At 35.0% G+C, this 15,036-nt stretch overlaps 1 protein-coding gene across 1 annotated transcript in view; it reads right to left on the bottom strand.

Moving 5' to 3' along the window:
- The window catches only part of LOC108917899 (peripheral plasma membrane protein CASK), a 257,836-nt gene that overhangs the window by 229,648 nt on the left and 13,152 nt on the right, over positions 1-15,036 (bottom strand). Inside the window, exon 2 of the mRNA XM_018724711.1 lies at positions 2,553-2,665. Coding sequence (XP_018580227.1) covers positions 2,553-2,665 — 113 coding nt within the window. The remainder of the gene's footprint in view (positions 1-2,552; positions 2,666-15,036) is intronic.

Genomic DNA, 15,036 nt, shown 5'->3' on the forward strand with positions numbered 1-15,036 from the left:
CTTATACCATATTTTCATCTTCAAGTATTCTAGAGGAAATGGTATAAAGTTAATATTTCATTTATCAATGGTACTTAAAACATTTACACAATAAATAACTATTTTTGGATACGTACTTTAAATATTAAATATTTCAGGAAAAAAACATTTTCCTACTGTCTAAGATGCTGTATTTTAATGTCGCTATGTGAAAATTGTCACAAATTTAACTTACTTTTGTAAAGAACAAATTTAACAAAACTATGCTTTAAAAGATTATAAATTGAAAGCCATGGCAGTGGGTACTATTTCTGGACATCAAACAATTCTATTAAAAAATTTTATAAGCAACAAACTTCGTTCAAACTGAAATAAACTGTTTAAAATTACATCAACAAAATAATATCGTATATCTATCGTCGGGAACTTAAGTTTATTTCGCAATAATAAATTGGATATTTGAAGTTGGAGTCATGGAGTATAAACTCGAACATTTACATAAAGTCAAACTTGTTTACCGCTTTAAAGTACGTACATATCTCATCTAAAAATTAATTTAGCCAAATAATTTACGCTGCTTGGAAAACCTTAGATTTGTGTTGTTCTGCGTGAAATTTTTGACTACGCAAAGTAAGACCAGCTCTTTTACTGGATCTCCTGACTCAATAATTAAATTAACTAAAATAAATTAAATTTGGACTATAAAATTTTAAGGTTGTAACAAGCTTGTTCGCGCTTTGTCAAGATGAAATATTTGTAACTGTCGTGGAACTGACAGGTTTAGTTTAGATGGAAATTTTTTCAAGCCGTGTGCCGCTCTATGCTCACAATACACAACACTACTGACTGCCATAAAAACACGCGCCATACACACGACCAAGCAAAGCTTCAAACTCACTCACACACGATCAAACGACAATAAAATACAAGGCCAATGTCCATCAGCAAAAAGTCTGGATTGTTCACGTTTTGATGACACTCCAGATGTGATGAAAACTTGCCAAAATAGTGGAAATTCGCAAATATCTCCAAAAGTAATGATCGCAACCCTAACTATGCTTATATGACTTGAAAGAGAATATCAACGTGTACAAGTCAGAGCAATAAAATACAGGGTGTTCCATTTAAGTTAAGGAAGTTATAGCTGTTTGACTTTGCCAATACGTAACGGCGAGAATGAAACTCTTGGTACAATATTTTTGAATTTAAAGACATACCATAAGTTAGCGTCGTCTAAGTTCTTTACGAACACCAAAAATCGGCTTGATATCAATTTCCTGGGAAAAGTTGCGGACACTTCCGCGAATCCTAGCACACGTCAATTTTTTCATTAAAAAATGTATATCTCGAAATCTATTACTCCTAGCCAAAGGGATCATTACACAAAACGACTCTAAATTCTTCCGTAGAATCCGAAAATGAATTAATATACAGGATGTCCCGTTTAAAATAAAGAAGTTGGTGTCGACTTCCGGTATAAGTGGAAGTGCTGGAGAGATATTTCAGTTGTATTCGTCCCAGGGACTTTGCGATGTTGCTGAATTTTCAAATTTTTCGGATCAGTTCTTTCCTAGCTTTCCTAGTTATCAATCGACGAAGTCCCCGGTGGGACATCCTGTATATTCTTATAATGTAGAGTGCAATTAGAAGAAGGCAATGGTTGTGTCACTTTTTCTTCGAATAAAATTACATAGAGGAGAATATCTCTAACTATACATTTTAAAACATTAAATTTCTTGTAAACTGTTTGGAATACACTAAAAAAAAAAGATTTGATCCATCGAACTTACCGTCCGTGCTGAGGCCGGGACTGGAGGTGAATTTGGCCACATCCACGATCTTCGCAGCGAACTGCTGTCCAGTTTGTCGGTGGATACATCTCCTAACTACGCTGAATGGTCCCCTGCAACAAAAGGAAACATTACTCTTTCCGTCACTGTCAACTCAGAGACTGGCATTNAAAGGTATTTTTCGAAAAATTAGCCCGGATGTCCCAGTACATTTAGTGTAAATGACGGCTATAACTACGTAACTAATTGATCTATCGATCTGTTTTTTTTTTAAAGAAGCATCTTTCCAAGAACTTTTAAAACCTGCTTCAAAAAATTTTATTTCATTTTCACAAAGATACAGATACCGCCTAGCCTACTAGCCAGAGGGATCATTACACAAAAGGACTCTAAAATCTTCCGTAGAATCCGAAAATAAATTAATATACAGGGTGTCCCGTTTAAAATAACGAAGTTGGTGTCCACTTCCGGTATAACTGAAAATGCTGGAGAGAAATTTCAGTTGTATTCGTCCCAGGGACTTTGCTATGGTAAATTTTCAAATTTTTCGGATAAGTACTTTCCTAGCTTTCCTAGGTATCAATCGACGAAGTCCCCGGTGGGACAACCTGTATATTCTTATAATGTAGAGTGCAATTAGAAGAAGGCAACGGTTGTGTCACTTTTTCTTCGAATAAAATTACATAGAGGAGAATATCTCTAACTATACATTTTAAAACATTAAATTTCTTGTAAACTTTTTGGAATACACTAAAAAAAAAAGATTTGATCCATCGAACTTACCGTCCGTGCTGAGGCCGGGACTGGAGGTGAATTTGGCCACATCCACGATCTTCGCAGCGAACTGCTGTCCAGTTTGTCGGTGGATACATCTCCTAACTACGCTGAATGGTCCCCTGCAACAAAAGGAAACATTACTCTTTCCGTCACTGTCAACTCAGAGACTGGCATTAATAAGTATAAAGGGAGAAAGGGCGGGCGTATTTCTTCGGATCCGATCCTTTTTTAAATGTCCGTTTATCAGCATTTATATATTTTCAGATTCAGATTTCTGCTCTTATTCATAATAATTGCACAAGTAATATCTTTAGAATTTAATTAGGTATTCAAAGATCATTAAATTTCAAAAAAATGTATCTTGTAACTGGAAATACGTAAAATCAGGAACACGGCTAATGTCGTTCAATTAAAGCATTAAAAAAAATTAACATAAATGGATTTAAATTTCCAAGTACTCTCCCAACACGAAGACATCTCCGTAGCAACCCCGTAATAAAATTGAAGGAAGCTTCGGTGCCTTACAGACCTAATACCATTATAAGCCAACTTTCCAACGTCTCCTTAGAGCTTACGGAAGGGGAGAAGGGTCTTGGACCAACATAGTAAATCTAAATGACCCCAAATGTAATTCCTCTTCATCGGAAAGCCAGCACTATCTCCTACCATTACACCAATTAAGTTACCACACGTCATATCACCTCTATTACGACTATAATTAAACGGGATTCGTATTAATCGCGACAGACTTTGGAGCTGGGTATATTTTGTTCGTCTGGCAGTCGATTGTTCCTTTCCTAGGCCTGCAGTTTTTTTTAATGCTTACTGCTTTCCCCCAGCACGGTAAAAAATACCATTAACAAATTTTTTAATAATAAAGGTTTAGAAAATAAAATAGCAGTATCTTATAATACAGGCACGAATATAAAAGTTACAAGGGAACCCTAGGAAGCGAAAACTCCTTGCCAAAAGCAAATTCTCGTGAAATTATCGACTCGATTATTCTCGAAATAATCGATTTAATTATAAAACCGTACACATTTCTCATTTCAACAATAACCCGTGTGATCTCTATAATAAAAACAGCAGTAAAAGGCATCGGTTACAGACATAATCGTTAAATAAAATAAAATAAAACAAGGCGGGGTGTTTATACTCTAAAGTGATTCTCATATTGAAGCGGCATAAAATGCGATGCCGAAAACAAAACAAACAAATGATGGTGCATGAAATGCAAACCTTCGATGTTTGTAATTGGAAAGCTGCCAGCTGCGTGCGAAAGGATGCGAGTGGGTTTCATTTGGAAGAAGTTTAATTGATCTGGAGTTTCTATGTGCTAACGGTATTTTTTCGGAAGGGAAAAGGAACATTAGTCTTGAAGGAAAAGAAGATAATGTTCAATTTTCTACAGACATAACATAGAGAACAGCTTGTATGTATCTATATCAAGAAAAATTATGATTTTAGTTAGCATCGATTCCAGATAAAATTTAACAAATCACTAAATTCTGATGGACTGTTACTGATCATTTCAACGTATCTACAGCATATTCCGGTCGTTCATATTTCAGCCACATCAAATCGCATTAGGGGACATAAAATTTAATATAACATGGACGTGGACAGAGTCCGAAACCAGGACATACGATTACATTAATTAGGTTCAAATATCGCATTTCAATTTGCAGGAGTTATTTAATTTATATGTTGCAATTCGAAATCTATCGACAACGGCCTCACCATTTGGACACAGTTTTATAGGTACAGCGCTGCACAAAGCAGAAATATTGAATTTGCTGTTGCTAAAGCTAATCATACACGAATACAATGAAATGTTACACTAATGCAAAGAATTAAAGGGTCAAAAGAATTTCCGAAAATTTTCCGTGATTTGTGACAGACTGTATTTAGGTGAAAAATGGTTGTATCGAAAATTAAAAACAAAAGAATTTTGAAGCTCTAAGACTGTAGTTTTTTGATCTTTCGGTCGAAATTTTTTAAGAGCTACGGTTATCATGCAATTCTAAGAAATAGCCCGACATTTTTTTTGAGTCCACGGATTTAGAAAAAAAAAATTCAGCTAAGCCATTGCATGGACCAGATAGCTTGTTTATTCAGCTTCAATTTCCTTCTTTTTAAATTTCGATACGACCATATTTCATCGAAATATCGGACTAATGGAAAAGGATCCTTTTGTTTTCAATCATCGATATCTCGGCGATAAATGGTTGTACAAAGAATTGGAGGACAGTTTCGAAAACCTGAAAAACGCTATGAAATAAAAGCAGTTATATATAGAATTAAAAATTTACTAATCTTTCGAATCGCAAATTCCTGATCTTACCACAAAACACAATTTATTTTAATTTGAGCTTCTATAATCTGTCAGTTTAAAGAATATCTGGATCCAGTGTTTTGTCGTCAAATTTAAGCTGCCTAGAAACCTAATTTGGTCCGCCAATTTATTTAAAATTCACCTGTTGCCGATGTACTTTGCTGGTCCATTAGCGATGGATTACTGGATTTTAGTTCTCGGCGAAAATGTCAGGTATGGCTTCCACACAAGTGGTTATAGTTCGATGACTTACGTATTTTACATACGGTACAGTGCTGTTAAATAACGCTGAACGAACTCTCATCAAACCAAGCGAATTTCTTTCGAAAATGGATTAAAACACGTTATATTGTTTCATCTATTATATGTTTTTATTATCTAAATAAAAGATATAGACAAGAAATCACACTTTTAGTAAGACAATGATAGAACAAGTCGATCTATCCGGGAAGCCACGAAGCATAACGCTAAACTAGAGCAACTTCTTTTAATTTTTCGCATTGAAAGATCATGGAGAACATGTAAACATCAGAAAATGTACCTTTCCTAAACGCATTTGTTCAATTAAAAAAAAGTGAGACATACCAGGTAAAAATACGCCTTTTCTTCCTTATTTTGACTGTGCCTTAAAAAATATATAAACGAAAAATTTCCCCTACTAGTTTGTCATTTGCAACAATCATTCTATCACATCAAATAAGAAATGACGCCCTAGGACAAATTTAAAAACATCATAGAAACAAATTCAGTAATCGAGATCAAAAGTCACATTTACTAACGTAAATACAGACTAAATGTCGAATCAGTCACGCCAGCTATAAGCAAAAAAATGTTTGATTTAAATAATAGACATTAAATGTTAAAGGTACCACGGGTGTCATGGGATAATAATGCCCTCGACCCTTCTTACTATAAAAATAGTTACTTGTAACTGGAAAGTGCAGAGAAATATAAAAAATTAAAATCGTACAGAAATTGAAATTTTTAATAATTTGGCGAATGCGCTGGTATTATTCGATATTAATTTGTTATAATTTTAAGAAAACGGATTATAAGATGGAAAATAGCAATTACATGCATATAATATACATTATTTAGCAGAAAGGTAATACAATTTTTTTTTCTGCAGGCAATTACAACTATTATAAAAGCTCACATGCATATGAACACTTGAGTGACGACACAAACGTATAAACTAATTATTGCATACTCAAAATTAACAGTACTGCGCGTCTATGTATTACATTTATCACTTGGTACTTATAACGAGCGTTCAAATAAAAACGTGGTCAAGTTGGTTCTGAAAATTTGGACGTAGGGCGTAGCGTATAGCAAATGAACTTAAACGTCATCTGTCAAAGCGCTATATCGCCGCTGTCAATTTGAATATTTTCGTTTTAAAAAGCGTTTAAAATGGTGTTTTCTCAAGAACAAAAAGTGTTTATCATAGAGTCCTACTTTAGAAATGGACGCAAGATTGATGGAATATGGAAGTATTCTATTGAGGAATGTTTCATAGAATTTCAAAATCAATTTCCCGGCGTTGTTGAGTACAAAATTTTTCAAAGTGCAGTTCAACGTTGTGTTAATGTTTTTCGTGAAACGGGCAGTGTAACAAGAAAAAAAGGAAGCGGCCGACCTAAAAAGCGGACTGAAGAATTAAAAGAAAATGTCCAACAAATAATGGAAAATGCGCCAAGAACTTCTGTACGTGTTTTATCACAAATGGTGGGAGTATCAGTCGGTACCTGCCACACAGTGTTAAAAAAAGATTTGCGTTTGTTCTCCTATCGTTTAACTTGTCAGCAAGAACTTCATGAAGTTGATTTTCCGCGACGGGCTGTATTTTGTGAATGGTTTTTAAACAACTACGGTGAACTTCATAATATCACCTTTTTTTCTGATGAAGCCTGGCTTCATATAAGTGGTTACGTAAACTCACAGAATATGAGAATGTGGTCTTCTGAAAAACCAGATAACTTTTTTGTCGAGGGCCCTCTACACGCTCAAAAAATTGGAGTTTGGTGTGCTCTCAATCGAAGGAGGATTTATGGATCAATTTTTTTTAATGGTACTCTTACTGCGCAAAGGTATAGAGAAGAAATTATCGCTCCTTTTGTTAACCAGCTGGAAGAAAACGAAATTACAAACTTTTACTTTCAACAAGATGGCGCAAGGGCACATACGGCAGGCGAGACGATGAATATGTTGAGGGAGTTTTCCAAAATCGACTAATAAGTCTCAATGCTGAACATGAATTTCCACCGAGGTCATGTGATATTACGCCGTGTGATTTCTTTTTGTGGCCTTACCTTAAAAACACTATTTTTGAACTGCCTATTCCTGATTTAAACCATCTGCAGGCTCGACTTATAGACAAGATTCGTGAAATTAACAATACCCCGAGCATCTTAGAAAATGTCTTTAATTCTTTGAGGAACAGGTGTGAAAAGTGCTTGGAACAAGGAGGGGGACACTTTCAGCATCTGCTTTAATTTATTGTTATAACAAGGAGGGGGTCACTTTCCGCAGCTCATTTAATTGTTTGTTATTGTTATCACGATTATTCTTTAAAATAAAGTTATATAGTCATTAACGTTATTGAAACTGACAGCTGCTATACAGCTCGTTAAGAAATGAGGTTAAGTTGGTCGCTATAAGCTACTCCCTACGTCCAATGTGTCAGAGCCAACTTCGACCACGTTTTAATTTGAACGCTCGTTATAACGTGCATGTCTATTATTATACCCAAAATCGAAATTATCTACTTTGCAAATATAATTAAAATACTAAGTCAAGTTAAATTTTTCGTGTGGTAACAATTAAAACCGTAAATTTTTAAATACCAGTCCCCTGTCAGGCGATTTAGGGATGTGAGGGGATGGCAGATGGTCCGTCAAAAAAAATGACCGTTACGAGACGCATTCCGACTACTTCTGATTTGTTTAATCCATCATTCCGAACCCTTTTAATGGGAAAATACAATTTCCAGGACGTTTGAGCGATATTAACCCTTTTTCAGGTCGGAATCCAAAGGGGAGGAAGTCGGATTTCGCTCGTTACTTCTATACAGCCAGCCCAAAACAAGATCTCTGCTTACAGTTTATTCTAAATAAATTCTGCGGTAACAGTTTACAGTAAAATTGCTATTGTAGACATACTAGCAGTTAAGCAAGGTTTCAAAAAGTTGTTCGTCTTAAGAAAATGTGATGTATGGTATAGTTTTCATCTGAATTTAACAGCGAAACCGTTTGTAACTGTAACGATATTCACCCTTTAATAATCTTGTTCATTTTCACTTAATCAAGTTCCATTTATTATTTTTCTAAGAAAAGTTCCTTGGTGATTACTACGTAAAAAAATTCCCCAAACAAAAAGCGAGTAAAGAAACGGGACGACAGTTAGCTAGTTCGCCTCTTAGAGCTAACTTTTACAGCAAAAACTACGACGGCATTTTTTTGTATACTGGGGAAAATGTCCAGAAAATAGAGAGATAATCTGCAATAAATTATCGTAAGATTAGACCAGTAAACTAGATTTTATTAATACACGGGAAAGATATCGTCTGGACCTAGAGTAGACCACGTTTTTATTTGAACGCTCCTTATGTTGTGGAATATAGGGATTGCCATGATATATCCTAAGTAGTAACACACAAAAATAGCTACTTGTCCATTAACTTTAGGGAAATAAAACAAATTACTTCCTTAAGGGGTCAGAGAATTTCCAGAATGTACAGTTCTTGGTCCTCGATTTCCTGGAAGTAACCCTATACAGACCTTGCAAACAGCTTCACTTTATTAAAAGTAGAGGTAATTTAGGAGGTGTTAAACGTAGCCATTCTGACACAAAACCCGAAAAAAACGCTATGAAATAAAAGCAGAGCAAAGCAGCTATATATATTTCACTTCACGACAAGAACAAGTACCTTAAGCCATCGAATTAAAAATTTACTAATCTTTCGAATCGCAAATTCCTGATCTTATCACAAAACACAATTTATTTTTTTATTGTTATCGCTTCTTAGTAAATAAACTATTCTATTTTAATTTGAATAATCTGTCAGTTTAAAGAATATCTGGTTCCAGTGTTTTGTCGTCAAATTTAAGCTGCCTAGAAACCTAATTTGGTCCGCCAATTTATTTAAAATTCACCTGTTGCCGATGTACTTTGCAGGTCCATTAGCGATGGATTACTGGATTTTAGTTCTCGGCGAAAATGTCAGGTATGGCTTCCACACAAGTGGTTATAGTTCGATGACTTACGTATTTTACATACGGTACAGTGCTGTTAAATAACGCTGAACGAATTCTCATCGAGCCAAGCGAATTTCTTTCGGAAATGGATTAAAACACGTTATATTGTTTCATCTGTTGTATGTTTTTATTATCTAAATAAAAGTTATAGACAAGAAATCACACTTTTAGTAAGACAATGATATAATAAGTCGATCTATCCGGGAAGCGACGAAGCATAACGCTAAACTAGAGCGACTTCTTTTAATTTTTCGCACTGAAAGATCATGGAGAACATGTAAACATCAGAAAATGTACCTTTCCTAAACGCATTTGTTCAATTAAAAAAAAGTGAGACATACCAGGTAAAAATACGCCTTTTCTTCCTTATTTTGACTGTGCCTTAAAAAATATATAAACGAAAAATTTCCCCTACTAGTTTGTCATTTGCAACAATCATTCTATCACATCAAATAAGAAATGACGCCCTAGGACAAATTTAAAAACATCATAGAAACAAATTCAGTAATCGAGATCAAAAGTCACATTTACTAACGTAAATACAGACTAAATGTCGAATCAGTCACGCCAGCTATAAGCAAATAAATGTTTGATTTAAATAATAGACATTAAATGTTAAAGGTACCACGGGTGTCATGGGATAATAATGCCCTCGACCCTTCTTTACTATAAAAATAGTTACTTGTAACTGGAAAGTGCAGAGAAATATAAAAAATTAAAATCGTACAGAAATTAAAATTTTTAATAATTTGGCGAATGCGCTGGTATTATTCGATATTTATTTGTTATATTTTAAGAAAACGGATTATAAGATGGAAAATAGCAATTACATGCATATAATATACATTATTTAGCAGAAAGGTAATACAATTTTTTTTTCTGCAGGCAATTACAACTATTATAAAAGCTCACATGCATATGAACACTTGAGTGACGACACAAACGTATAAACTAATTATTGCATACTCAAAATTAACAGTACTGCGCGTCTATGTATTACATTTATCACTTGGTACTTATAACGAGCGTTCAAATAAAAACGTGGTCAAGTTGGTTCTGAAAATTTGGACGTAGGGCGTAGCGTATAGCAAATGAACTTAAACGTCATCTGTCAAAGCGCTATATCGCCGCTGTCAATTTGAATATTTTCGTTTTAAAAAGCGTTTAAAATGGTGTTTTCTCAAGAACAAAAAGTGTTTATCATAGAGTCCTACTTTAGAAATGGACGCAAGATTGATGGAATATGGAAGTATTCTATTGAGGAATGTTTCATAGAATTTCAAAATCAATTTCCCGGCGTTGTTGAGTACAAAATTTTTCAAAGTGCAGTTCAGCGTTGTGTTAATGTTTTTCGTGAAACGGGCAGTGTAACAAGAAAAGAAGGAAGCGGCCGACCTAAAAAGCGGACTGAAGAATTAAAAGAAAATGTCCAACAAATAATGGAAAATGCGCCAAGAACTTCTGTACGTGTTTTATCACAAATGGTGGGAGTATCAGTCGGTACCTGCCACACAGTGTTAAAAAAAGATTTGCGTTTGTTCTCCTATCGTTTAACTTGTCAGCAAGAACTTCATGAAGTTGATTTTCCGCGACGGGCTGTATTTTGTGAATGGTTTTTAAACAACTACGGTGAACTTCATAATATCACCTTTTTTTCTGATGAAGCCTGGTTTCATTTAAGTGGTTACGTAAACTCACAGAATATGAGAATGTGGTCTTCTGAAAAACCAGATAACTTTTTTGTCGAGGGCCCTCTACACGCTCAAAAAATTGGAGTTTGGTGTGCTCTCAATCGAAGGAGGATTTATGGACCTATTTTTTTTAATGGTACTCTTACTGCGCAAAGGTATAGAGAAGAAATTATCGCTCCTTTTGTTAACCAGCTGGAAGAAAACGAAATTACAAACTTTTACTTTCAACAAGATGGCGCAAGGGCACATACGGCAGGCGAGACGATGAATATGTTGAGGGAAGTTTTCCAAAATCGACTAATAAGTCTCAATGCTGAACATGAATTTCCACCGAGGTCATGTGATATTACGCCGTGTGATTTCTTTTTGTGGCCTTACCTTAAAAACACTATTTTTGAACTGCCTATTCCTGATTTAAACCATCTGCAGGCTCGACTTATAGACAAGATTCGTGAAATTAACAATACCCCGAGCATCTTAGAAAATGTCTTTAATTCTTTGAGGAACAGGTGTGAAAAGTGCTTGGAACAAGGAGGGGGACACTTTCAGCAGCTGCTTTAATTTATTGTTATAACAAGGAGGGGGACACTTTCCGCAGCTCCTTTAATTGTTTGTTATTGTTATCACGATTATTCTTTAAAATAAAGTTATATAGTCATTAACGTTATTGAAACTGACAGCTGCTATACAGCTCGTTAAGAAATGAGGTTAAGTTGGTCGCTATAAGCTACTCCCTACGTCCAATGTGTCAGAGCCAACTTCGACCACGTTTTAATTTGAACGCTCGTTATAACGTGCATGTCTATTATTATACCCAAAATCGAAATTATCTACTTTGCAAATATAATTAAAATACTAAGTCAAGTTAAATTTTTCGTGTGGTAACAATTAAAACCGTAAATTTTTAAATACCAGTCCCCTGTCAGGCGATTTAGGGATGTGAGGGGATGGCAGATGGTCCGTCAAAAAAAATGACCGTTACGAGACGCATTCCGACTACTTCTGATTTGTTTAATCCATCATTCCGAACCCTTTTAATGGGAAAATACAATTTCCAGGACGTTTGAGCGATATTAACCCTTTTCCAGGTCGGAATCCAAAGGGGAGGAAGTCGGATTTCGCTCGTTACTTCTATACAGCCAACCCAAAACAAGATCTCTGCTTACAGTTTATTTTAAATAAATTCTGCGGTAACAGTTTACAGTAAAATTGCTATTGTAGACATACTAGCAGTTAAGCAAGGTTTCAAAAAGTTGTTCGTCTTAAGAAAATGTGATGTATGGTATAGTTTTCATCTGAATTTAACAGCGAAACCGTTTGTAACTGTAACGATATTCACCCTTTAATAATCTTGTTCATTTTCACTTAATCAAGTTCCATTCATTATTTTTCTAAGAAAAGTTCCTTGGTGATTACTACGTAAAAAAATTCCCCAAACAAAAAGCGAGTAAAGAAACGGGACGACAGTTAGCTAGTTCGCCTCTTAGAGCTAACTTTTACAGCAAAAACTACGACGGCATTTTTTTGTATACTGGGGAAAATGTCCAGAAAATAGAGAGATAATCTGCAATAAATTATCGTAAGATTAGACCAGCAAACTAGATTTTATTAATACACGGGAAAGACATCGTCTGGACCTAGAGTAGAATTGGTTGAATCAAAGTGTTGACCAACATTCAAGTCTATTTACGGCGAGTTCAAACATCGTGATTGATCTATACAGGACGCCAAAATATTTTGAATTTTAGGTATTTTTTTATTTTGAATTGCCCAGAATTTTCTGTGTTCCTTCTGAATCGGCCAAGAGTTTGATTTCAACACGTTGAACATGAAATTTCTCTTATCCTGATGAGTATTATCTGCTCTCGTTTGCTACATTACTTTTTGACACCCTGTGTATCACCCTTTAAGTTTTAAAGTAAGAATTTTTCGAGTGTCTTAATTACGACTTTATAAAAACGAGCGCGACGTCGGTTGTGCTAAAATTTTCTTACTCTAACGGAACCTTTGCACACTTTCCTTGTACATAGTTCTAACCGCAAGACAGTCACAAGACAATAAATCAGATCCGCAAGATGGATGTGCTGGGGTCGTTCAGTACTTTTTCCTGAAATGCTGCCACGTTTTTGCTGAACAGCGCTCGAGTAAGATGCTGAGAGTTAAAATTGTTAACTTTAAATGTGTTCGAAAAAGAATATTCAGATACTGTCGAAATATCTTGTCCCGTACTTAAACTTACTGATATCTAAACTATTAATTTGTAGAAGTTTGCAGTAAGAGAACTATCATAAAAAGTCTAAAAATGCAATTTTGAGGTTCCAAGCAAAACTTTTTTTAATAATCACAGAGAAATGTATGTAATATTTTCCTTCAGTTGTACAAGAATAATTGTTTTTGTAGCAACCATTATTTTTATTTATCAGACTACTCTGCCTGAAACTTGTAAACAAAAACGAATCGGACCCACGTTCATATAAGAAAGAATTAAATTGACCCATCTACCATCTGTCAAAGTTTGTCATAGAGCTTGTAGAATAATTTTTATCACAACCTTTTTTTTTTTCATCTTTTACATGAATTTAAAAAAAAAAGGAAAAAAAGAGTAATTTATGGATTTTTAGAAAATTCACGGCTAAATTAAAATCTAAAAACTAGAATTTTAGAGCTACAAAATGCTTTTTTTTTATTCCCGATACGACCGTATTTCACCTAAATACAGTCTGTCAAAAATCACGGAAAAATTTCGGAAATTCTTTTGACACTTTTAATTGTTTGTAGGTATACAAATATGCATTTTTACACAAATTATTGTCCAGTTTCAACTGGACTTTGTTTGTAAAAGTGTAGAATGATTTTGTCCAACCCCGTTCGAAACTTATACGGAGATCGGGTGCCGGTTTAAAATTTGAAAATTAATATTTTTCCGAGGCACCTTTTATCCGGGCTCCCCGGAATAAATTAATAAGCAGAGGAAAGCCGTCGCCAGGCAATACCTAAATAAGCAAAATCTAATCGCGTTTAAGAGTGCGAATTCCAGCTGTGAAAGAGGGCGGCCTAGCCATAACTTCGCAAATAAATGTGCTCCGAGAACATTGCCGCGTAGGCGCTCATAAATTTTTAAATTAATCCTCTTTATAATCGATAACGTTCTCTCTTCTTCGACGGCTCGCGTTCATAAAAAAAAACGTTCGTTGAGAGTAAAAATTATCTTGTGGGCAGCAACCCCTCCTGAACAGCGCTTTGTATACCATCTTTATAAATATCCACACATTTTTTCCATAGCTTTAAAAACGAGATAATATTAATTTTCAGTTCATTAGCATGTTCGCAATAAAAAAAAGAGGCAACCACAACATCGTTCACATATATCCAGTTTTTAGTAACTGAATTAAATTTTATTTACTCGAAAATCGCCCATCTTTCGAATTTTTTCAATCGAAATTCAACACACCTTTGAATTTTCGAGCTCTTCTACACATTCATCAGAGGCCACTTCCCATGTCAGCACACGACAAGGACTACAATCTCAACAGCCTGAACGACGACGATACGTTTGTTGACATTTGCTCTTAATTTTTTAATCAAGCCGGCTACATTCCTTGTTGGAATTATGTGGTATCAAGGGGAACCGCGAACGAACGTCTACCCTGGTAAGTCACAGGACATGAGTCCTTTCAAAACTTCTCCAAATATACAACGATTTTCTACTATTTTTCGCCCATTGTCAATGCAAAATTCAACTTTTTTTTATTCCCAGTTGTAACTATAGAAAATCGTCAAATAAACAAAAAATAAAGAATATTTTTTTTTTATTTAGAGCTTACTTTCAATGTTACAGGGGAAAATATGTCGAGAAACGGATAATTTTTCGTTCTTCTTGTATGTTTGTTGTTCCCCTGAATTTAGCAATGGTTTTTCGGAATAGGCAAACACGGACTCTTATTCTACAAAATATTGGGGATTTTCCTGTGCATCAAAATAAATGACTTCAGATACAAACGCATCGAATGCTCTACCGCCTATACTAGTACCTTTAAACGCAAGCACGTATTTGTATTTCTAGTTCTGACGCCTAAAAGTGCTATATAGAAGACTTACTGTCAAGAAAATCGTTCAACCCGACTGTAGCTTCCACCTGACTTCCCTGCAAGCCCGTCTTTGTACAACTAATTGCGCAATAGACAATATTTTATGAAACATTAAACGGA

This window comes from Anoplophora glabripennis, unplaced genomic scaffold (genome assembly GCF_000390285.2).
Source record: "Anoplophora glabripennis isolate ALB-LARVAE unplaced genomic scaffold, Agla_2.0 scaffold17, whole genome shotgun sequence".
Lineage (NCBI taxonomy): Eukaryota > Metazoa > Arthropoda > Insecta > Coleoptera > Cerambycidae > Anoplophora > Anoplophora glabripennis.